We start from the raw sequence: 27138 nt of genomic DNA on the forward strand, positions 1-27138 counted from the left end.
TCTTCTTTTCTTTTTACAGACTGATACATTACTTGCTTTATACCGTTTTATGAGGTGCAGAATAACCATGTAATTTATTTATCAGAGAGAGAGAGAGAGAGAGAGAGAGAGAGAGAGAGAGAGAGAGAGCGAGCCTGTAAGGTACAAATCCATCAATTAAGATATTTATCTATATCTTATGTCTATATCTAAGAACATCACCCGTGTGGATAGCCACAGCACTCCATTCATCCTTATCCTCACGCATTCTAATCCTCTCATTCTCTTATCCTTTTCTCTCACATACTTTAGCTCCCTTTTCTCCCACATCTCTTGCACTCATTGTACACTCTCCTGGTTATCTTATTTTACCATTCTAGCTCTTTTACTGCCTCTTCCCCACACCTTTTTACAAATTTTATAGTTTATCCATTTACTCTGACATGTACTTTTGCATTTTTATAAATATAACTTATGTCTTCTTCACTGACCCTATCATCACTGTATAACTGTAACACACCCCATATTGCTGTCAAATAAATTCTATCAAATTATGGTCCATAACTGTAGCACACCATAAATGTCAAGTCAAAAAGGAAACACAGAGTCTGAAGAACTTTAAGCATTTAATAAGCTTTTAGAACCCAACACCAAGCAAAGAAGTAGTACATATATGTAAGACTTTAAAGCTAAAAAAACAGAGGTAAAAACAACTAATCATTCTTTTATATAAACATCACAATTTCTTAGAAAAAACTTTAATGCTAATGGAATGTTTAGTAACTGGAATGATGGTTTTGAGAATCCTAGGATGAAGAACACGTAATAACATAAACCTACAACACTTGCTTCTCTTCTCACAACCTGTTAACGGGAATGGAAGCACAAACGCTGGTGTAGTACAAATAAGGAACAAAATCCGACTAGTAAATTATGATTTTTTGACATAAATGTGTAAAAGAGCTCATAAATTTACATGCAGTGATGGATTTCAGGCAACACCACCACTTGGCTAAATAATATGTAAGACTGCTGAGAATCTGGCATTTGTGAAGTCTCATGTGGCACTACAAGACTTCACTCTGGCACTAGTGGAAGCTCATACTGGCACTAAACAGCCTCACACTGGCATTCGATGGGTAGCTTAGTAAACTGGCACCAATGGAACCCTAGTTAATGTGTAGTGTTTGTAATCATAGTTCATACTTTCTATCCACAAGTTTTCTTTCTCCTTAACTTCTAAATGCTCTTCAAAAAATTAAGTCAAAGAAATTGTTGCAAAATTACACAACAAATGATGGAAAACTGTGCAGTAAAAATTTCTAATAAATTTATCCTACCAATTTTCTGTACAATCTAAATAAGAAATTGAATATTCTTGCAAAACTATCTAGAATAGATTATAATATTCTTGCAAAATTATCTAAGAGATCTTAAGACAAACCAAAGCAAAAATATTTAAAAACATACAAAAGTGTTGTAATATGGATAAGTGTTTCAAAACCTAAATTTATAAAGGAGGAAATGTACAATAGCATTACTATCTCTTAAAATTCAACGTATTGTGCGTCTGTGTCACCTCATCTTGTGTAGAGAAGTGCGAGCTACAACACCAAGACTTACTAACTTTCTAATTAACAAATAAGCATGTCTTGCATACTAGTAACACCTTAATACTGCTTCAATTAATGGAAAAATACATCTCTATGGCTCACTCTGCTCTGTCTTGTAGCAGTAGATGAGTGTGGTAAGGCACAGATCACCTACTTCATGCATTACCAATAGGAAGGAATTCTATATTATGTAATGTCAATGGAATCTCTGCTAGTTTTGTAATTAAAAAATAGAGAAAGTAATGAGTAACAATATACCACAATATTCTCATATTTTTGACTTTACAGACATTTTTCCAAAGCAGTTCAATGGCAATTCTGCTTTTCCTACTTTTGCACCATATTGTGGATTAACACAAAAAACAAACAACAAGAAATACTCAATATAAACATCAAAGCAACAAAACATTCCCTGTATTTTTTTTTTCCTCTCTCTCTCTCTCTCTCTCTCTCTCTCTCACACACACACACACACACACACACACACACACACACACACACACACACAGGCAATTACAAATTATTGGCAACTGTTGATGTGTTCAGGGTAAAAAAAAAAAAAAAAAAAATGAACACGAGAGTGAAGTCATGAGGAAAAACATTGTACAATAGATTCTTAATTTACATAACTGATGCATTCCAGATGAATGCTCATAATTTTATATTATTCAAAGAAATGAGTCAAAAGTAAAAAAAAAACATCAATTAATAAGGCTTGGTTTATAAAGTTGCTTAAAATTTAACAAAGTAAAAATAATTTTCATTAAATATGTGATTTGTTCTAAATTCACATATTTTAAATGTGTAAATCAAGATCCTAATGTACCTTAAAAACTAAGTTGTCTACAGAGACACATGAGACCAACAGGCCAATCAGTCTTCCCTTGTGAATGAGTCTGTTCTTCTCTCTCTCTTAGGGAACACTGTAGTAAGAACAACAGGGACTCAACACACCAGTAACAGCCACAAGGTTTTCTTGGATTCTACCCAACAGTATTCATTGATTCACTTCAAAGTATTAGTGAATAGCTTTTCTTTCAGCTGTTCCATAAATTTAACTTAAGATGCAATAAACAAAGATTCCTATAAGCTAAAGAAAGACAGAAGTCTACAAGAGAATAACAGAGGATTCCAAAAAATGTAGAGCTAAAAATAAAGCGTATTGTAACCTTGACATTAATCTGTCCGCAATTTATGCCCAGGTTACATAACAACAGCTGCTGCTTGATTGCTGGGCAACAAAAAATATTCTTGCATATCATCAAATCATGAACTAAGTGACAGGAACTAGCTGAAAATTTGATCTCCCTCTCCAACCCATGAACTGCCTCCACAATTTAATAATTTGTTAATTGTCTGTTAACTGTATATTTCATAACTCAGTAGCAAATCCTTTTCCAGCAATTTTCACACCAGCCATTATATGATCATTTATGCAAGCACCTACATCCATGAGTACAGTACAAATAGCCTTAACTCCTGTCCTGTCATTTGCAGCATAGCACAAAATATTGACACTGTTCACCAAGAGGATGGGATGGCTGTCATGCACAGCATCCAAATGGAGCATTCAAAACCATGTCACCATACAGTCCATAAGGCTCTGAGGATCTTGTATGGCAAGCTGCATCCACCTTGAGGTCTAAAGGAATTCATCCACCAAAGATCAGTGTAATACATACCAGCCACTGCACACACACATACACACACAACTGTCTTGTATCTTCAGAGGGCAGATCCTCATCATCAGGGGGATAAATAATGCTATGAAATTCAACAATTTGTCTATATGAGATAATAATCTCCATTCACTTCCCTGACAGAACCAGCCCACCACACATCATCTGATGATCATCATCATTATTACTTAAAGATTGGTAATGTGTCATCCTTACTCTATTACTGTAATCAGTCTTTTATTCTATCAATCCCACAAATATATATGGAAATAATGTCATCAGGAATACATGTACTGAAGTATGTGCTTCACTATCAATGAGGATTGGTAAAACTTAAATTTTGTTTTCTTGGAAAAGAACGATCAATGACTTGAACTTATGGAGTAAATGCCCATGAAATGCTCCTCCATTATGAGTAACAGATATGAAATTACAAAAATTTTTAAAATTCTGATGACTTTACTTCTTGAAAGTCACCAGCCTGACTCAGATCTCCCTCAGGCACACAGATGGTCAGCTTTTTTTAACAACAGAAGCAATATGAAAATATTCCAGCATAAAAGTCTTCTCATATGCAATGCTGTAGATCAATGTTCATGTAGTATAATGCTAATGATATAAATGATAAATGTTAAACTTATGAAACTTACCAGCTTGACCATCAATCTAAGTGAAGCTGACAGCATCACACACTCTCACACCATAACCTGCCCCCTGTGCTGCTGTTACTGGAGGCCAGCCCACGGAGGACACTTTACTAATGATACACACAGCTTACAATAGTATATGGCTACAACCTACTCCACTGGCTGAACACTCATCCTATTCATCTACCGCTTCCAAAAACTGGCCACCCTCAGCCCGTGACTTTACTATGCATCAATATGGACCTGACTTTGCAGACATCCTTTGGAAATTACATCAATAAAAAAAAAAATAAATAAATAAATAAAAAAATAAAAAATACATGTATATTTCAGGTCTCTGAGGGAAATATGTTCCAGAAACTTGTAGAACTGATATTTCTAAATGCTGAGAAATATTTGATTCCCTTCACAGTCCTTTGTGAAACAGTAACAGTCACAACCATCTTGGTGTGACTGGCTAAACGCACTCTTTATCTGGCAACACTGTGAAGTGCGATGCAGGACCCAGTAGTGTGGGACACTTTCCGCCCAAAACTATATGAGATCATGTTGTCACGACTTGAATACAATACACTGAGGAAGAAAATTAAGCACCAGTGAAAAAATGTTGAGCGGTTCAGTACCAAAAGTCCTCTTGAAGTGCTGTCCCTTACTAACGCTGCTGGCAAACAAGAGAGCATGTTTGAGAATTAATCAAGTGAGTCTAAGAAAATGTTTTTCAATATTCTTCTTTCTGCTACGTGAATGTGGCAAGCAGTGGAATTTGTGTCCACACTTTATTCTTTAATATCCCTCATATACTTTCTTGTAATAATAAATTCAGCAGCTTTTAAGTTTTTTTTCAAATTGTGTTCTCATTTACATAGAGAATATAAGCAAAAGTCTCTTCCCTGGCAAAAATTTTCTGAGGGGCTCAAACTTCTTATGAAATAGGAAGTCTGCCAGTACATCCTCACAGCCTACCTTTGTCTTTAAGAGTCAACACTAATGATTGCTTTCTTCAGTCAAATTTTCCCTTAGCATTATCCTTTGACTATGAGTTCATTATGGGATGCAGCTTCATTCTGACAATACATAATAACTATTAAGGAGAGATGGCTGATTTCAACCCCTTCCAAGCATGATAGTAGACATCAAAAATATTATTCTTGAATGTACTGATAAACTTAGCTTGCTCAAGGCAGGCTCCCGTCACATATCACTTGAATAGGAGGACACAGCTTTTGCAACACATAATATAGATATTGCTGACTAACAGGATGAGAGTTCAAGGTAAATCTGCAGGAAAAATAATCTCTGAGGAACATCCCTCCTGAGTCAAGGTTTTTTAAGCATTATCATCCGAGGCTTGTCTGGGAACACATTGGCATCATACATTGAGGACTTAAGGTAACAAGGGAAAATTAACATAAAGACTAAAATGCACTACAGAATGTGAGACATGTGAGCAATGTTACAATAAATGCCCAAGAAAGCTGGAAGCAGAAGGCACCACAAAACTGTGAACAAAGCCTTGACAAGAAGCCTAGTCAAGGAAAATACATTAGCAATTACATATACTATTGGCAACTAACATTACCTATACTTTTAATGACATGGCTGTTTGTGTTGCTTGTCTGTCTCAACTGCTGGTTTAAACACCTCCAGGTGGGTCCTGACCACAAGACCAAATATAAACATTTCAAAATCATCAACTCTGAAACAACATTCATTCCATTATTTAACAATACTTTAAACCACAACTTCAACTGTCATTTCAGTCAACACCAAACAGCAAGGAAAAACAAGCTTTTGTTTAGTTAATAATGAAACACAACATGTATCACAGATGGCTCATCTGAGAACCCACTCCCCTGTGCTGTCTATCCTGCTGGGGAGTGAACACATCTCTGAGAGCCTAGCCAGCACAGCAGTGTCTTTTGTCCAGGTACCCTTCTTAATGTACATGTCTCTATACCTAACTAACAACTTAATGCTACTTTTTAGTAAGACAAATAAAGGCTTCAGGTTCATTCAGAGCCGAGGATGAGACATTTTGACATAGGGTGGAGAAGCCGTCACCCACTGGCCTCCATGACACAATTAGCGCTGAGAGAGAATCCTAGTGGGTCCAAGCTCTGTCTCGCCTCTAAAGTATTATGCTAACTACATCACCTACAGAGGAAGCTAATTTTTTGGTGATTTCATGGTAACTCAGTAGCAAACTAAGGAACGAAGGAGCTCTATATGCCACAGTACAGTACAATTCTATTTCCATACAATATGATGATGCACCTTACTACCTCTTGCAGACAGTTCAATGAAGATTATGACAAGCTACTCCTAACAGATGACAGCAATGGCAAAACCATGCCATCGACCATTGTTTATTATGGCAGTGAATTCTGGATGATTTACAAAACAAGATCACACAAACAGAGCAATACAAGGGACAAAATGTTATGAAACATGGGCAACCCTCACTTGACAGCCACACTCACTGTGTGCTTTTTGTTACAATGATGTTAAGTCTGAACATGATTTTTCCACCATATAATCTCTTTTTTTATGTTTTTACAATACTTATTTCATCATCAGTTTCAGTGAAATGTCTTCAGCGATAAAAATATATGCATCCCACATCAGCATCCTTATTTTAAATTAGAATAGCATTCACATCTCCATTTTTATCACAGTCAAGATTGAAATGTACATTCATATCTGCAGGAAAAATATGTGTTCAATATATGTTCCTGCTTTTTTTCTTAGAGCAAACTGTATCCTTATCATTTGAGTCTCCCAGGCTCTCATATTTTTAATCACAGTTTCAGAAGTGCATACCAGAATCAGTAAACTCTGGACACAATATCATAGTGATTTTCCATGTTAAACAGAGACAAAGTGAATCCTCCCTTTCATATTTTGGCTAAGGAAATTGACTGAGGCTGTGTCACATTTTTTTCATTATTTCTGTTGACAGCTGACCAAATGGGACATAGTACAAAGTTAAAAATTATATTAATGTTAAAATCCAAAGGGAATGGCAAAAATTTATTGACTTATATCAGCAACGAATGAGTGAAATAGTGAGAGCGAGAGGCTCAGAGGGAGGTTGGGAAGCACTTCATGAAGACTTTGGGCAGGAGCAGATTTTGTACAATGATATCTCTCCATCATTATTAAAGGATTTTCAGATTTTCTTATAAAAATATTATTTGCTTAGGTGGAAAAATTATTTATCATACTACATCTCAATAATCACAGAGTCCTGGAACACATCACCATTGAATTCACATTACTTATCTATCATGCAGTTACAGGTGAATCATGATTTACAAATGAGGTACATTCCTTAAAAATACAAAAAAAAATTGGAGATATGTAAATTGAGATCAATTGTAAATTCTTATTATATTCTTTTATTTGATACCTTTTAAAAATTCTTCATTTATTTTTTGTTTTGTGATTTTGATTTGTTAAGTAATGGGAACTCTGCATTTGAAAATCTGAATAAAGGACAAAAGGGTTTCATTTATAACTTCCATCAAATTTGTAAAATGAATGTTCATAAAGCATCATTCACCTGTACTCACCTTGGAATTACCTTTCTAGGAACATAACACAATCATTCAGTGAGGATTGCCCACAAATACTTGTACAATGGCATGGATCAGTTAAAATTAATGGTTATGGTCTGCATGTGCTTGTTGGGAGAATTCACTGTTTTCCTGGTGACTGGGGCATATAGAGCAGTAAACTGGTTCATGTTGAGATCACTGGCAGGAATGAGAGCTGGGGATGAGGAGGAGGAGGAGGAGGTGAGGGAGGTGGCAGCTGCTGTGTTGGCCAGGAGAGTAGACGGGGGTAGGATGGAGGCCAGGGGAGAGGCAGTGGAGGCCAGGGAGATGAGGGAGGAGACAGGAGCAAGAGATGGAGAGGAGGCTGAGGTGGTGTTGGGAGGTGGAGGTGATGATGAGGATGCTGGGGGAAGGTCCATGTCCTCCTCATCCTTGTCTTCCCTGTCTTCCAAGTCCCCCATCCCCTCCAGACCCTTCTCTCCATGCTTGTGGTGGACATTCTCTATGTGGCCCTTCAGATGCTCCTTTTGAGTGAACCTGAAGAAGGGAAATACCTAGTTATCCTTTGCTTACATAAATATGAAGGGAGAATTGATTTTTCATTTTGTAATCACTAATGCATCTCAGTCAATGGGGCCACCATGGCACAGAGGTAACAAGGGCAGATAGAGGCTGACGGATTCAGAATCCAAACATAAAAACCAAAAAAAAAAAATAAATAAATAAAATAAAACACACAAATACATCTCAGTCAATGGAGAAGAATGATCTTAATTTCCTATTTTATTTCTTGAGAGAAAAACAGTTTTTACCTCTAAAGAGATAGAAGAAATATCAAAGGATAGGCAGTGGTTAGTATTTCCCTTCTCAATATGTCTAAAGGATGGGCAGTGGTTAGTATTTCCCTTCTCAATATGTCTAACTGAATTCATATGATGTAGTAAGGCAATGTTTTCAAGTCTTCACCTTTTGTAGCAGAAAAATATCAAGATTGTTTGTCGTTAATAATTATTATTGGGTTCAGTTCAAAAGTGCTAGCATAAATGTAATCTTGCTGGTAATTTTTTCTGTTTTTTTTTTGTCTTAATTACTTGAGAGACTGTTGAAAATGTCAAGGAAATATAATTTTCAAGAGAAGAAGATGTAATTGAGGATGACTGCATCAATAGCTAGTCAGACTCTTGGTTATCAGGTTTTTTTGGAAGGAGTAATCACATCAGTTGTTTCACAGCAGGCAAAGAAGACTGTGATGGCACCAAAGACACGTCCACTTATCTCAAACTATCCATGGCACATATTTATGTTGACCTACTTCTCCACTTGAATGATGAACTTGGAGAATAATTTGAACCATTCTTCAGTTTCCTTGTATGTTTTAGACTCATCATTCCCATAACACATGAGCAATATCAGAGACTTGCAGGAACTATCCAGAAGAATAACTTTCCCATGAGAAGAGACACAAGAAGGAATAGAAAACAAGAACAATGACAGCCACATGAACACAGTAACGGTCAAATTCTACTCACCTGGCATTGCATATGTAGCAAGCAAACGGTTTCTCCCCTGTGTGGATCCTCTCATGCCTCTCCTTGTGCTCCTTCCGTTTAAACTTCTTGCCACAGTGAGCACAGTCATACTTGCGGATGTGGAAGTGATGATCCTCCACGTGGCGCCGCAGCAGGTTAGCATTGGCAAGGGTCACCAAACACAGCTGACACTGGCGAGCCTGAAGGAGGGAAAGCAATGGGGACAATGTTCCCTTGCAAGAGGAGCAAGTAAGCTCCACAAGAGATAAAGTTCTAGTGTCTACTTAAGTAACAAAAGTAAACAAGCACACATGCAAAGATAAGGATTTTATGTACTTCCTATCTAAATCATACAATACAAAACTGAAATGTTTGCAGCCAGTTAAGTGTATCATATATTTCCATTTGTGAACTATATGAAAGAGTGACAGACAGTTTTTTAACATGATACATGAATAGTTCATATCTTCAATCTGTTATGAAAAAAATAGCAGAAAAGTTAATACCTTTTACATGGTTCATATAAATGAAAAGGTGTCTCATCAAGAAGATTGCAATAGGCAGGTAATTACAATTTTTTCTACTGGAAATAAATCTCAATAATTTTACAATGATGAAGCTTACAAATTACACTTATTACATTATAAGGGCAGTAATAGTATACATGGTGCAATGTGAATGGGTAATAATTATGCCTGATAGATAACCTAAAAGGAAAGTGATTATCACAGTGTTGATCTTACACACTATGAAACATGTGAATTAAGAAGATTTAAAAAAGCATCAAGATGACAATAGTGTGCTATGAAAGTACAGAAGAAATTATAACAACAAACTATGAATCTTGACCTACCATAATGGGATGTGAAGAAGTTACCTGAGACCTATCAAAAAGTAGAAAAAAATAAGTGATGAGCAAGAGAAAAGGGAAGATGTTGGAGGTGACTGATAAGAATGAGTAGGTGATACAAGTGAAAGGTCTGTGAAAGGAGACAAGTAAGAAGCAAACAGTATGAGATGGAAAAGAAAGACATAAAGAAGTGAAGTTAAGAAGTAAAGAGTGGAAGACAGAAGTGGAAAATAAAAAGACAGTTTAAATGCCTTCACATGAGGGTCAGTCGGTAGGTGTCAGAGAAGGCCAAGGGCTCACCTGAGAGATGGGGGTGAGGAGAGGAGGTCCATTGGGGCTGCTGTGAGGGGCGGCCACAGTCAATGGGCCGTCACCATCGTCATCATCATCATCCTAAGGTTCACATAATCTATTAGTTACCACTAAAACTCATTTAATAAGTTTTCTCTGATTTTGAAAAATTGGAATCCAAAATTTTCAGTTATGATAACTTTCTGTTTGAATATTACTTGATACAATAAATTAATCAATTTGTCATTTTTTACACAGATTCTCATTGCTTAAAATCTTTTGAACTGTTGATTGTATAGCTCACTTGACATTACATATAGACTAAATACACAAATTATGGAAACTATTGACAGTAAAGTAACTCAAATGACTTAATAAAAACACTTTAACAAATTACAAAGAACAGCATATCATGTCACAAGTGCTGGTTAAATTCAATAAAACTAAAATATATAAATGTAGAGTAGATGAGGAGCAACTACTGATATGCCCACATTCGTGCAACATGCAATGCTAGCAAAGCTTCATCATCCAACTGAGCAATGACTCATGACAAGACAGAAAACTTAACTCTGATGAAGAATTTCAATAGGGCAGAAAAGAAAGAGAGAGAGAGAGAGAGAGAGAGAGAGAGAGAGAGAGAGAGAGAGAGAGAGAGAGAGAGAGAGAGAGAGAGAGAGAGAGAGAGAGAGAGAGAGAGAGAGAGAGAGAGAGAGAGAGAGAGAAACAAATACACTCAGTACAATGCAACATACTAGTAATGCAAAATAATGCATTACACTCCTTACTGTCAATGAAGGGAGTTACAGTGCAAGGAAAAAAAAAATAGAATAACACATGTGCATATAGTCAAGGTGTGAATATATGGCTCCTCCACAGACTTTCTCTCATGCCACAACTCTCATGCTTATATCAGTGCTCTTCAGAATGTCTTGGTCACTCAGTTGCACATCTCGCAACAGATTTCCAGGCAGAATGCAACAAGAACACACTGAATTCAGAATTGCAAGTCCTGAGGTGCAGGCACTTTGTAACACTCTGTGAGGCTCGCTGTGTTTGTGTGAGTCAAAGGTGGAGATATATTCACCTAATTGTAGTATATGGTTTGTATCTACCTAGTTATATTCACCTTTTTGTTGTGTACAATATTTATTTATCTGATTTTATTTACCTATTTATAGTACTTAGTGTTTACTTATCTATTTGTAGAACATGATATTTACTTCCCTAGTTGTGCTAAAATGTTCAAGTGAAGTTCATATAGTTCTGTCTTCATATCTACTCACACCAAACTTAGTCTTTTGAAGTCATGGATGTTTGTTGCACACACTGCCTCTCCATCCCACTAACTTCTGGCATCATATTGTATAGTGATGCTTGCTGGATGTGATGATGCGGCAGTGAATGGCAGTGTGTAACATGCTGGGATATTTCTTTTCTTTCTTTTCCATGGTCCATGACACAGTACAGTAATTCTAAACAAAACTTTACTTTGTTTTATGGATCTATTCCTTGTAATTAGATGACAATTTAATTCTGACAGTAACTAATATTTCAGTGAAAAAAAAAATTTACTAATAGAAGCTAGATATTACACTATTTTCTTTGCAATGATATTTTTTTTTCTTTATTCATTTAATGTCATCTCATTAAGGACCATTAGCCTTTTACTGAATCCAATTTCTCTTTTCATCTTAAATGTTCCCTAGTTTAACCATTCAACTTTGTGCTTATTCATAAACTATAATAAATGACTACAAATCTTTTGAAGCTGAGGACCAGGAAAGCTTGGAAATTTGATAACATTTGATTTTCCAAACCCTCACTGCAACATTTGAGGGTTTTTGTTTTCTCATCAATGTTTTTGGAAATATCTTGAGGAAGAAAGTATTTAAGTATTTTTGTGCCTCACATAAATGTATCTATAGATTATGTAACCTTCTCCATGACTTATCTATCTTTTTTTATTTATTTATTATTCTAACTATCATCAATGAACTATTTTTCATTATTATTATTTTTTTTCTTCTACTGTCATCAATGTTCTTGTCAAAATCTTTATGAAGGAAATGTTGTGTGGGTGTCTTTGGCCTCACATAAGCATCCATACAGTGCCTTTTTCATTATCACTAATATTAATAATATTTTCCCTAAATATGTATGTACAAAGTAATTAGGTACATACAAAGAAGCATTCAGGTAACTAGGGAATCACATCACATTGATTACTAAATATATACTTACTTCATAATTAATGTTGACAAAAAAAATCATTTACAGTGAAAAATTTGAGGTGTTAATTGCAAGGGAATACACACAATGCTCAAAAATGTGTAATAAAAAAGCAAACTGAAAATTAAAACTGAAGTATTTACCTTTTGACAGCACCTTGAGAAAAACAGAAAGACAAAACATTAAATCTCCACACACCCTGAAGTAGATCAAAATATTATATAAGGGAAGGGATGAAAGGGAACACACACACCCTGACAAGAACACCAACTCTGTCACCAGCCATTACTGTTCTACCTTCCCAGAAAAAAAAGAAAAAAAAAAAAAAGCAAAAAGGAAAAAAAAAAAAAGAAAGAAAAGCAGTATCATAGTCATTAATCTTTATTAGAAAAGCTTTATATTGAGATATTTATCCTACTACAAAAGTACCAAAAATATTATCCCATCTGTAAAGAGTATGTAAAACAATATTTTGTTTCCATTCCACTAGTCCAGAAACAAGACAACAGCTACATAAATTTTGCAAACATATGGAAGGCATGAAAATCACAGTTGTTTTGATAAAAGTAATCTATATAAGCTTAAAGCACTCACAAAAATCTTGGAAATTTGCTACTGTACTTCTGTCTTTCCTGTAATTCCTCTTATCAATGTTCATTTTTTATTATTCACACTCCAGTATAAAAATCTGATAAACTTTTTTTTTCACAGTTCTATCCATGTAAGTACTCATGTCACTGCCAGTGTCTATAAATACGTGCAAAGAAGGAAATGGGTGCTTACTGTAATCTGATCATCGAAGTTGAGAATAAAGAGATTTCTTAAATATTTTTTTCCCTAGTTGCCATAAGATTAAAGACATTCCATAAGTAACTTTCTTTCCTCTAATAATAAGTAGATAATTTTTTAAGAGGCAATTAGCAGCATCACGCTTTTCCTTTATCTTAAAAAAAAAAAAAAAAAAAAAAAAAAAAAAAAACTGCCACTTAATGGACTAACTTTTTCGCATGTAAAACCACAAACCTTTTGCTATTCCTTAGTGCTTGATGATGCCTTATTGTCTCAGTCTGTAGTGATAGAAAGCCTCAAGTCTTTTGTCACATCTGTCCCAGTCCATCTTACTAACTCCTTAGGTCCACATTCAAAAGAAACCAACACCTCATCAACATTTTGGTAGTGAAAGAATCAAGAAAAGAATTATTAAATTATTGCAAGTAGAAAATAAATAAATAGCAAAAAATATATATCCAATAGACATTAGTAGAATTTATCACTAAAGATAACAAATAAAACAATCTGACAAATATTGGTAACAGATATCTACACAATTAACCCAACTCTCCTCACTCTCCTCACTCTCATGCTACACAGAAACTTGTCTGTCGCAGGATACAGGCTGGTACACACAAATTTGTTACAAGCTATGATCCAAGCACACCTGTTTTTCATTTCATCTTATTAATGGAAATGTCAAACAAGATGAACATCACTTTACTTTGTGGAAATAAAATGTGAAAATCGTTATTGCCAAGAAGTAACATAGAGTACAGTATAAGGATTTCATATAATACTGAGATTCAAGTTCCATCAATTTTTATATTAATTTACTGATGGAAGTATCTTATCAGAATGAAATCTAATTATAAAGAAATAAAAACAGAATAATAACTGTCATAATATAAAAGTTACAAATGTAAATATTAAAAATGAGAATTGAAACCACAGTAAATTAAAATTACCATGTCAAAATAAAGTATTGTGACTGCTAAAAAGTAAAATAGCTTTCATATGAAACTTACAAATCGCAATAGTAACTGTCATAAAAAATAAAGTTGTAATGCACAAAATAAAATAAAGAATAATAATCTTTCTAAAACAGTTATGATATGAAAATTATAGATGGGAATAGTAGTTGCCATGAAAACAGCTCCCATTTCAATATTAAAGTCTGGGGCATACTGCTTTGGTGGGGCAGCACAAAACCTTCAGTCACTAATGAACATGGAAACTCCAACAAAAAGTATAACAAGTGATGTTTTCACCTTGTCTATCTTTCACTGCAGCCACTTAGATTTTTACCTTGTCTGTCCTTCACTTTTAACCTTCATTCTCTTTCACTCTCATTCTTAGCATTGCTATTAAAAAAAACAACATACATAAAGAGAACATCAATAAAATAGATGATCAAAGAAATAAAAACCAGTGATTTATACTGTTACCTGTATCACCTTTTGCATTAAAGATTTGATATAAAACAACAAAAACAAAAATGTTTAGAAATAAAAATTTGGTTGAAGTACCATATACAATTTCAGTACCACATATAGTCACTACATATCACTGGAAAACAGCTATCCACCTTCTCTCCCTACACTAACAAAGTGTTGCGCATCTACAGAGTCACCTATAACTACCACAGTTAAATATATCCTACACAATATGCTATGTCCAATAACATATATTACTAACTATGTACATCATATTAGCTTTATCTTATAATATATATAATCTGGTGATAGCTATTATATACACTAAATAACAACTATGAAAGCCTAAAGAAATAATTGTGTACATATCAATCAATTACCTTGTACATAGTTCAGGTAAACCTTTAAATGATCAAACTAATGTGTAATTTCAATAAATATATCTTTCAAATATAATGTAAAAACTATAACAAACAAAAACAGATTAAAAATACTAATTAGAAAGATATACTGGACTGGATTTCTTCCCTGTGGCTGCATATGACCTTTGTAGTAACTGAGATAAGCATAATTTACAAAATACCACAGGAAAATTTCAATGTCCAATAAGAACATTATGCGAGTGTACCAAACACTGGACAACAGGACAGGATGTAGAAGAACAGTCATTAGCAGTCAGTCACAACACAAATTCTCCTGTGTTCAAGTCTGTGGCTAGAGAGTCCTAACTAAAGTCTTTAGTCACTAGACAAGACAGAAATAATTTATACATAATATTCCACAACATTGAGTAATCAATAATTAGTCTAATTCCATTATAATTCTGTTTCATGTTAGAACATTTCTGCTTAGCTGTGAACACAACTAACCAGTCCAAGAGTGTGGATAATTCTCTAATGTGAGGTACACACACAATCATTTTATCCCTTAGCAAAACTATACACAAGGTTGTGATCTGAGATTCATTCTAGAAGACTTCAGGTTACACAGTTAAAAGAGATAAAGTTAACAGATGTTTAGCATCTGCAGCCTCAGGGTACATAAAGGACTTTATTATATCAATGGAACACAGGTCAACAGCCTGTGGTAGAAGCAATTCTCTCAGACATTTGCTGTTTTGTATATAATGCAGCTTACATATGTACATGTTTCACATCCATACTCATTCTAATCTTCCAAACTTTGTCCAGATCCTTAAAGCTACTACAGTTCTACAAAATTCTCAATGGAAGCTGAGAGTGTGATAGATTGTCGTTTATTGAGCAAGGGTCAGGATGCCCGACAGGCAGGCAGCCCTCAGGAATGGTTCTCACAGAATGAAATAACTGAAGACATTGAGAATCTTGCCCCACCAACTTAACATAAATACCTCATGCAAATAAATTAACCATCTGTAAATTAACCTTCTGTCTAATGAAACCCAGGGCCATTCCCTACTGTAAACTATTTCTTAAACTAAAATAAATAAGTTGTAATATGAAAATAATGTGCAATCTTTATTTAAAACAATATTTGATTGATCTTATATTATCATATATTAAAATATAAAAATATGCTATATACTCATTTTGGCTTAGTACTACATTCTGAATCTTCCTTCCTTATACAGTATCTTTACATCATGAAAATATAGATCTCTTCACACACAAAACATATAAAACAATTTCTTTACAATGAAGGTTAAGTTAAGTACATATAAACCAAACATTATTGCCTGCATAATATAAATTCCTCAAAAACATTTTAAGTCATCCTATGCTTGACCAACTAAGTCAATGGAAGATGTGCATTCATCACCCCTAACAACCACCACCACTTCATGCTGAGTGGCAACACCTGCCCCACCATGGCTGCCACACAATTATATCTGCAGTGTAAAGAGTCAGCCAAGTGAAGAATATAGATAAATTTCTTTGTCCTTGTGTTGTTAGGTGTGGCATTAGTGTGTTGTGTTCTGCTGTGCTGCAACTGTATTCATGTCTTTGTATTTTTGTGAAAATGAGTCGAGGCTGCAATGTCCCATTTTTAACAGCAAATTTTCATATAGTACATTCTCTGAATTTATGCATGTATGTCAATTTTTATAACTAGAGTGTATTGTCTTTCCTTGACTACTGTACTGGTGATGTGGTGTATGGAATAATTATTATGTGAAGTAGTTTCTAGATGCTGCACTATCAAAGTGTTCAGGATTCTTTATGACAATTTCAAACACACACACACACACACACACACACACATATACTCGTATATATATATATATATATATATATATATATATATATATATATATATATATATATATATATATATATATATATATATATATATATATATATATATATATATATATATATATATATATATATATATATATATATATATATATATATATATATATATATATATATATATATATATATATATATATATATATATATATATATATATATATATATATATATATATATATATATATAAAATTGCTGCTTGTTCTTTATGTTATCGGTGAGATGTTGTGCTGAGTGACAAATCTACAAACTGCATCCTACCCACTTACTCTCCTTGACTACTTTCATATTGCACTGATAAAGCAACTCAGCAATATCCAACTACAGTGAGTCTGTGCAAGGTTTCTGTTCCCTGCATTTGCAGTATTAGTATATATGTTGTGCATATCAAGTGACTTTATTATATGGAAGGGTGGTTGCCTTATCATGTGTGTTTGTAGGGAATGTATTGCAATTTGTGAAAGTTAAGAAACTGAATAGGCATTAATTATTTCCCTATTCTTTCAAGCCACAGCATCAAAGTTCATTGTGTGTGTGTGTGTGTGTGTGTGTGTGTGTGTGTGTGTGTGTGTGTGTGTGTGTGTGTGTGTGTGTGTGTGTGTGTGTGTGTGTGTGTGTGTGTGTGTGTGTGTGTGTGTCTAGGAGGTGAGTGAGGCGGTCTCCATGGTCCAGGTGTGAGCAGGGCCAGCTGGGTGTGTGCCTCCACTATTATTGAGATGGATGCGACGGATGTGCTTCTCGAGGTGGACATTCTGTGAGGCAGCATAGTTGCAGTGTGGACATCGATAGGGCCTTTCACCTGTGTGTGTGGTGAGGTGCCTCCGCAGGTTGTACGGCTGCCCGAACTGCTTACCACATACAGGACACATAAATGATTGTTTATCTGCGGGTGCCACCTGTCCTAAGTCCGGTGTGCTGCCCCTGGGAGTGCCTGAGCTATATGGGGAGAAGGCACTGCCAGAGGGGACTACTGGAGTGGCGGCACACATGGAGGTGTTGCCGGAGATGAGGGAGGCGAGGGTGGTGGGGGAGCTGGACGAGGAAGGCTGGCGAATTTCCACCACAGGGATGAGGGCGCCTGGCCGAACATTCTCCCAGCCCTACAAAAAATAAGTCCTTTGTCAGTCGAGTAACAGTCATGGAGTCAGTCAGTCAGAAGGGAAAGTGGGGCAAGGGGCGTCTGGGAGTGTGAGAATGCGGGAAGGAAGGAGAGTGGAGTGAGAGTATCTGCGAGGGAGGAGGGAGGGGAGTGGGTCTGGAAGGAAGCAACGTGGAGGAGAGGGATTGGGGCTGGCAGACAGTGGAGCATAAGTGAGAAGGTGCAAGGTAAAAGAGGGAAAAGGTGTCACTGTCAAAAGTTCATGGCCACCAGAGAGAAAGTCGTCCATGTGTGTGTGGGAGGAAAGTTATTGAATTAGAGAGAGGTCGACAGAGGGAGGAAGGGAGGGTGAGAGGAGAAGTCAGACAGCAGACATGAAAGGAAGCAGGGAAACAGGGAGGTGGCAGTAAGGGTAAAGCAGGTCACGGGTCAAAGTCATATGGTTCTGATCACCTGAGTCATTTTTTAACATAGTAGTAGTAGTAGTAGTAGTAGTAGTAGTAGTATGTACAAAACCCAGTGCATCAGTAAGCTGAGGTCAGTGTAGCTAAGTCGTCAAGCTAAACCAGTGTGCCCTTGGTATACACAGTCAGACATGTATACTTAGTCCCATAATGCTGTGCTGGAAGGTTTATATACATGGGTGCTGCTAATACATGTACAAACTAAGGGGATGAAAGCGAATATATACACAGATTTTATTGACATTTACCAATCACCATCATCATTACCATAAGTTTTCATGATTCCACTGCAGGCCAAAATAAGAGGAAAAAAAGCATTCTCCGCTTCTTTAGATTCCTCTTTTCCATGTCTATTCTGGACCAATCTAAGAAAACTTATCGTCTACTTCAAGCCACCTCAGCAAAACTTTATCTCTCTCTCTCTCTCTCTCTCTCTCTCTCTCTCTCTCTCTCTCTCTCTCTGCGTGTGTGTGTGTGTGTGTGTGTGTTCGTTTCGGTATCACGGCCTCACCATTTTAAGTGTTCGTGGTCGTCCTCAATATCCTCTTGTGTTTCGTTGAACTTCTTTTGTTTTAATTCTATGATACTTAGTCACCTGTTCTTTTATTTTAATTCTCTGATACTTAGTCACCTGTTTTGTTTCAATTATATAATACTTATTATTTAGTTTTAATTCTATGATACTTATTCACCTGTTCATTTATTTATGCATTAAAATTTCTAAGTAACATCTGGAATCTACTTATAATCGTTTATTGTGATATACGTAATTTCTTTTCTTACCTAATCATTATAAATACATTTGTTATTTTATTAATTTGCACGCATACGAAGAGAGAACTACACATAAATAACATGATAAAGAGCCATCAGGTTTTATGCAAACTCTTGAATGCTTATATAAAACGACACAAGAGATTTAATTTTCTACGCGAACCTCAAAGGGGATCTGCGCTTGTCCTTAACCATACGACAGCGCGATCGAATACCTTTCCAATAACTTGATCAATGAGAACAAAATAGCTCTGGAATACTCTGTCTTATCTTAAACCAATATAAAATAAAATACAACACATGATATACTGAAATGAAATATGAAGTAGGGCATTTTGAGGTATGATTAACAGGACAAGGCGAGAGAAGGAGCCAAAACCAGCCATCGTGTCAAGAGCCGAGAACCTGCCAGTCAGTCACCCAGTCAGTCAAGACAGATAAGGGAGAGAGTAAGTCACTGTAAGTCAAGCAGGTCCTGCAGTGGAAAATTAATGTCAGTCAGACAGAAACCAAGAGTTAATTAAGTCAGTCACCAATAATGTCTTTTTTTTTTTTTTTTTTAGTTTACATATATAATTTCTTCAGCTTCAAATTTTCTTTGTGTTATTTTACCCACAGTTATGAGATTCTCAACGATGGGGTTTAAAAAAAAATCTGCCATTTGACAAAAATCACAACAGAACACAAAGCATTTCATAGTTAGACAAGGGGGAAAAATATTTGTTCAAGTCACTAGAAAAGTCAGGGAAAAAATCAAACAACACATACGTTTTTTTTTTTTTTTCATTTTATTATTCCTTTCCGCTTAACAATGTCGCTTCAATACTGATATAAAAATGTGTACTGAATATCACACAAATAATAAATGATTCTCTCTCTCTCTCTCTCTCTCTCTCTCTCTCTCTCTCTCTCTCTCTCTCTCTCTCTCTCTCTCTCTCTCTCTCTCTCTCTCACCAAAATCATACAATAATACTAATAATGCCGTGAAATGGTGCTGAAATCCATCAAGTTTGCTCCCAAGACTATTATAAGCTCATCAAATTCTCCTTAGTCGACGTTCACTTGTTCGTCGTAACACATAAAGCGGAAGACGTCAAATGTACAGCTGCCTCCGTAAGTAATGTCACAAAACCCAGAGAAATAGTGCGTTCTTTATGCCATCACCCCTTACGGCAGCTGCGCGTACGTTCCTTTGCGATATTGGTAGTAAATTTGAATCGCTCCTTTAATCCCGGTGCGTGTCACTAAACTTATGGGGAAAAAAAAAACAGTGAAACGATAAATAGTTGAATGTATAATAAATTTTCCGAATATGATGTATTGATTTTCAGATTACGTATGCTATTCTTTTTATTTACTTTTTCTTTCCCTCGTATCTCTTCCATCATGATTTTTTTCTTATATTATTTTCTTTTTCAATCGTGATATTTATATTCTACCTTGTTTTCCCTATCGTTCGTATTTTCTAGTCTTGCATTTTCTTATTTTCCATTTGTTTTCCTATTTTTTTATATCTCCAATTTTCAAGTTTTCCTTTTTTTCCATTTCTGGTATGTTCTATTCTTACATTTCCTATTTTTCCTGTTTTTTTTCTTTTCTCCCTTTTACATTACTGGCATTTCCTATTTTACCTGGTTTCCCTCTATTTGGTATTTCCCATTTCCCTGTTCTCCAGTTCCTATTTTCCCATTTTCTTTCTCGTGTCATCTATATATCATTTCCTGTGACACTTCTACTCTTTTCCCCTTTCATTTTCTGGTATTTCCTCTCTCTCTCTCTCTCTCTCTCTCTCTCTCTCTCTCTCTCTCTCTCTCTCTCTCTCTCTCTCTCTCCCCCCCCAGATCAAGATTCCATCAGCTCCGGCCCTCCCAAGCGCCGCGTCGTTCCTTTACCCTCGGCACCTAACCCTAAAGGAACAGCACATGGCGTCAGGTTCAGTCTATTCCGGGAAGGGAGAGAGGGAAGCTATCGAACACCTGGACACCCCCTCTCCCCCTGCAACTCACTCTCTCTCTCTCTCTCTCTCTCTCTCTCTCTCTCTCTCTCTCTCTCTCTCTCTCTCTCTGGTCGATGATTAATTCTTCCTTTATTTTTATTTTTTTCCTCAACAGGATGTAATCAATGTTTTCTATAAAGATTTTTGCTTCAAGGAATTACTGGAAGTTATGAAGGAATGAAGGAAGGACACTTATTTTCAAGCTTACCAACAAATTTTCCGTGGCACAATTTTTCCTCCCTCCGTTTTCCTTGACGTCCCTAGCACCCTTCCGTCCCTTTCCCCTTCCATTAAATCATCTTCGCTCTCTCCCTCCTCCTCCTTTCGTTCCTTTCTACACTGTTTTTTTCCTCTTCTTCCTTCCCTTCGTTTCTTGTTTGCTCTCACCGTCCTTCTTACCTTCCTTTATTTTCTCCTTTCGTTCCTTTCTCTCCTGTCTTTACTCTCTCCCTCCCTTTGTTTACTTGCCTTCCTTCCTCCTTCCTATGACCTTCCTTTCTCCCTTCCTCCTCTATCATTCTTTGCTTGCTTGCTGCCTCCAAATTCTCTGTTGTAGCTCCCCCTCCTTCCTTCGTAATCATCTCCCCGCATTCTCCTTCCTTTCCTTCCACCCTCCCTCCTTCCCACCCCCGAGGTATAAATGGGAGGAGGCATCATTTAAGCTCTTTAATATATAACTCGTACAAACAATGCAAACTATTTAACCTTCTTTCTTCAATTTTCAACCATTTCCGAAAAAAAACTAAATATTTCTTTTCTAAATTTATCTCCCTCTTAAAGAAAGAAAATCCTCTTCCAAGAAACTCCCCAGAAAAATAAAACAAGTGAAGATTCATTCTTACTCACCCCCCAAAAAATACTGCTGTAGTGAATAAATTAGTGAATAAATACAATAGAAAAAAACAATAGTAGAAAAGAGGGAGAGACGAGATAAATTCAGACTCGTGATAATAATAGCAAAAAATTTCCCGATACAAGAATATAGCAATGACGAAAAGCAACACTAACGAATACATCATCACCATCAATCATCATAATTTTCCTATTATATACACTATTTATGGTAACTTGGAAATCTATGCATGTATGTATGTATAGTATGTATATGTATGTCTGTATGTCCCCGTGCGACCCGATAACCTTGTGATATCGAGCGACGTAGACTGACAACATTTACAGGAACTTAGCACAGCATCGAAGGTTGTGTTGTGGGTGTGGTGGGGTTATCTGGGGGAGTTACTTGGGTGGTTATGGTCATGGGGAGGAGTTGTGTAGGGGAAGGTCGTGGGGAGATTGTTATGACGTGTTGTGGGGTTGTAGTGATGTTACTGGGGAGGTTATGATGGCAGGAAAGTTGTGTGGGGTGATCATGGGGAGGTTTGTGTATTATACGTTGTGGTGGGGAGTTGTGAAGGGGAAGATTATGGGGGATATGTGTGGGGGTTCTGGGGAGGCTGTGATGGGAGGGGATGCTGGTAGATTGGGTTGTGGTGGGGAGAAGGATGGTTGCTGTCGTGGTTAATACTAACAGGACTTGTTAATCCTTGAAAAGTTTAGGATTCGTAAAAAAAATAAAAATAAATAAATAAATAAATAAATAAATAAACAAATAAATAATAATAATAATAATAATAATAATAATAATAATAATAATAATAATAATAATAATAATAATAAGTAAATGTAAAATAATCTATATGCATAAATAAACCGGGACATTCTTGAACATTTTAGCATTCATAAAAAAAAAAAAAAAATACAAGAAAATATAATCTGGCATATTCTTGAACACGTAAGAAATCGTAAGAAAGAAAAAAAGTGCATCACTATATATACCTGCATACTGTTAGGCATTTTCTTGTTCATATGAAAAATCTGAATGTACTATATACAGGTAATAATGTATAATCCGGCATATTCCTGAAAGGTTTGGGATTCTCAAAATAAAAACACGAACTTCTGTATCCCTGTATAATCCTGCATATTCTTGAAAAATTAACGGTTCTAAAAATAAAAGGAAAAAATATATATAAATATATAAAAAAATCCGTATATCTGTATAACCCTGCATGTTCCAGAAAAGTTTAGTTCGCAAACATAAATAACAAATAAATATAAAAATAAATACAAGTAAATGACTGTTCCGTATCTACGCTCTATAATCCAAACATAGGGTTGAAGCAGCTCCCTGATTCTACACACTAGAACATTACGCAGCGTCACTCAAGAGTCCGCCGCCAGTCTTTTGTTTTCCTTGCCGCTCGCTGGCGTTTTAAACTCGCTTCTTCCACCGCTTGAGGGTGCTTTATTTTCTTTTCCATTTTCTTTAAAACTATACCCAATTCACTTTCCTTTTTAATTAATGTTCAGTTTTTATTTCGCAGACAAATTTTGTGCCAAGCGTTTTCCACTTCACTTTTTTTTACGATTAATATCACTCCTACTTTTTATGTACTTCTACCCACTACACTTGACACATCTCAGATCTACTCAAGTCTGTTTCTATTTGTTCACATTCACTTGACGAATGAACCTCTTCCTCCTCCACTCACCTAATATGTGGACTGAAGAATGCTGTAGGTTAAGTGTGACCCCATTTACCTCGCCAAGAGACGCACTGTGAATGGATAACGGACAGCAAGGGACGAGGCACGGTCCCATCCACCAGCGTGTATCAGAACACATACTATGGCCCGTATTCTGAAACACTTCTGCGTGGCATCTCCGCTACTTTCAAAAGCCTCTAGTAGAAGTTGCGCGGGTTAATAAGGGTGTTTGTATGTTCTAGTTAAAGATAAACAAGATTTCTACACCATTAATATGAGAAACACTCTTGAGAACCAGATTAATCATCTCTATGGTCTTTGAAAGTCGTGGTGAGAAAGCAAAAGTTTCAGAATACTGGCCATAGACGGGAGGAGCCTATCCATCACCCTAGCCACTGACGGCTTCAGAATCAGGGGAGATGGAGCCTCGCCATTCATCACACTGGTATCGCACTACACAGGCCGGTTGAATGGCGCCTCACCACATCTGCTTCCCTCATACAAGTACACCTATACCGCGGGATTATAGCGCTATCCTGGTTGACAGACAATACGATCTCTCTCTCTCTCTCTCTCTCTCTCTCTCTCTCTCTCTCTCTCTCTCTCTCTCTCTCTCTCATACTGACCACAGGTGATACAACGGTTCGATTCCTCACGACTTATCCGATAACGACGACTGCTGCGGACGGTGTGAATACAAATGAAAACGAGGAGGATGATAAAGAGAAGAAAGAGGAGAGGATAATTTGCGAGGAAGATTAAAGAGGAGAGAAAAATTTGCATCGCCTGTTAAGCAGTCCCCCTTCCTCCCTAACGCTGCCGTATGTACAAGGCGGGTACTTTCATTTAAGTTACATAATGTTCACAGTAATAGTAATTTCCGAAGTTCTAATGGCGTGGCTGAGTTCGGAGGTTCAAAGAAATATACTGACACTCCCCTAAGCTGCCTTCAAATAAACATGATCCGTCACTCTTCACGCGGTATAAGGGATGAGTGTGATCCTCGCTAAATCGCATATACAACAGAAGTACACGTGGCTCCTGTAACTCTACGCACCACACAGCCTGACATGACGCAGCAGCAGCACCCATTCATACTCACACGAAGCACTGTCACGGAGTCATGAGATTATTTTTTTTGCTCTTTTTTTACTCCCCCGTTGCGGTGAAAGTATGTATGTATGCTGGCTTGTCTCTACCGCCCTTGCCTCGGTGCTGTGTGTGTGTGTGTGTGTGTGTGTGTGTGTGTGTACGTAATTCTTCCCTGACGCACCGAGACATTTTCTAAGTCTATATAAATTCTGCTACACGTGCCTCCACACCCACAAGTATTCTAAGCGAAGCTGCCCCTCAGTGTGTGTGTTCTACGCGAAGCTGCATATTATTATTTCCGTGACTGAAAAGAAAACGAGGAACAAACTCCATTTTTAAGGCTAAACTTAAGCATTATTGTGTTTTCAGACCCTTGAGATCCTTGTGTAGGGTTCATCTGGCGGCCACTATAGGCCTGGCGCTGCGTGGCCGACACAGCCACAGCGCCGCGCGGGGCCGCCGCTGTATTGATCCAGCCTCCCCACGCGGCCCCGACGCTTGCGTGCACCTGGTGCGAGTGTGCGTGCGCCACACACACACGAACACACACACGCTATGTTCGGACACGCCGCCACAACTCCAGCTTCCACCTCCATCATCATCACCACCACAGGGCGACGCGGTGCCTGCCCGTGTGTCGGTGTGTCGTGTTTACGTTGGTTTATCTAAGCGGCCGAGTGAGTGGCCGCGGCGGTGATCGTTTTCTCTCAAGGTAAACAAGAGCCCGCCGCACCGAGCTCCCCCTCCTCCCGCCCCTGAACAAACAACCGGCTCCCGGCCCGGCCGGCTGTTTGCTACGGCTTCGGCTTCGGCGTCCGGGTTTTGCGTGTGGGAAGTTTGCGTGCAGGTGATTGCGTGTCAACAATCCCCGTGGCGTCCGAATCCGTGCCTCGTGGCTTCGTTTGCGAGAATCCAGCTCCAGCCAGCTCCTCCCAGGACGGCGAATTTTCTCAACAGACGCAAGTACGAGACAATAGCTGGCGGCGACGAGAGGCGGGGGAGGCAGGGCTCTAGCTAGTCCACCCAGGTGGCATACTCGATGCGGTGGCGGCGGGCGACGTGGGACTTGAGGTGGGAGCGTTCGGATGCAGCATAGGGGCAGAAAGGACAGGGGAACGGCCGCTCGCCTGTGTGAGTTCGGATGTGGCGCTGGAGGTTGTAGGGCTGGTCGAACCCCTTCCCACATAGGGGACAGTGCCTCCGGAAGCCATCGCCCATTCCTGCCATCTCGGACAACCCCTGAAACAGAACAGTCGCTCAGCCGCCACCCCTCACATGTCTCCCGGGCCGGGCACACTCTTACACATAACGACAAGCCTCTAAAACTACCAGTGACCACCAGCTTCCTCATCCTCCTCTGCGTTGTCCATCCGGGCATAGTACTCCTGTTGTTTATATCATGACTTGGCTCCTCCGCCCTCCCGCCACGCAGCATCCCTCTCCCCACGCTTGGCCATCACGCCTCCACGCACCACACACCAACGGACTCTCTCCTCCTCTCCCTTTCACTAAATAAGAATGCCTGTATCATGAAATAAACACTCCACTACCCACTAGACGTGACACAACCACCGTGGCCCGCGTTTCGCTCGCCCACGTGGAGCGGTACAGCTGTCTACGTGCGCGTTCGCATCAGCAAGAAACAGAGTCCACACGTTAGCCGAAGCCAGAGCCAAAAGCGAGAGGCAGCTGCACGCACACGCCCGCCCGCCCGCACGTCACACACACACACACACACACACACACACACACACACACACACACAGTCTTCGCTCCTACCCCCCTCCTCCCCTCCCGCAACTCCTCACACACACACACACACACACACACACACACACAGTCTCCCCTCCTCCCCACTACTTCATCCCCCCCAGCAACTCTCTCTCTCTGTCTCTCTCTCTCTCTCTCTCTCTCTCTCTCTCTCTCTCTCTCTCTCTCTCTCTCTCTCTCTCTCACACACACACACACACACACACAAACACACACACAGTCTCCCCCTTATCCCCGCAACTCCTCTCACACACACACACACACACACACACACACAGTCTCCCCCTTTTCCCCCAGCACACACACACACACACACACACACACACACACACACACACACACACACATACACACACAGTCTTCTCTCCCTCTCTCCTTCCCTCCACTAACTCTTCGCGCACACACACACACACACACACACACACACACACACACACACACACACACTCTTTTCCACCCCCAAATTCTCTCTCTCTCTCTCTCTCTCTCTCTCTCTCTCTCTCTCTCTCTCTCTCTCTCTCT

At 38.0% G+C, this 27138-nt stretch overlaps 1 protein-coding gene across 1 annotated transcript in view; it reads right to left on the reverse strand.

Moving 5' to 3' along the window:
- Window positions 1–591: 591 nt before the first annotated feature.
- Window positions 592–27138, reverse strand: part of LOC135089228 (longitudinals lacking protein, isoforms J/P/Q/S/Z-like) — a 63072-nt gene continuing 36525 nt past the window's right edge. Inside the window, 3 exon segments of the mRNA XM_063984620.1 lie at window positions 592–8012; window positions 9005–9204; window positions 10155–10247. Of these exon segments, the coding sequence (XP_063840690.1) occupies window positions 7568–8012; window positions 9005–9204; window positions 10155–10247 (738 nt within the window). The 3' untranslated portion in view covers window positions 592–7567.

Source organism: Scylla paramamosain, chromosome 32 (genome assembly GCF_035594125.1).
Source record: "Scylla paramamosain isolate STU-SP2022 chromosome 32, ASM3559412v1, whole genome shotgun sequence".
Classification (NCBI taxonomy): domain Eukaryota; kingdom Metazoa; phylum Arthropoda; class Malacostraca; order Decapoda; family Portunidae; genus Scylla; species Scylla paramamosain.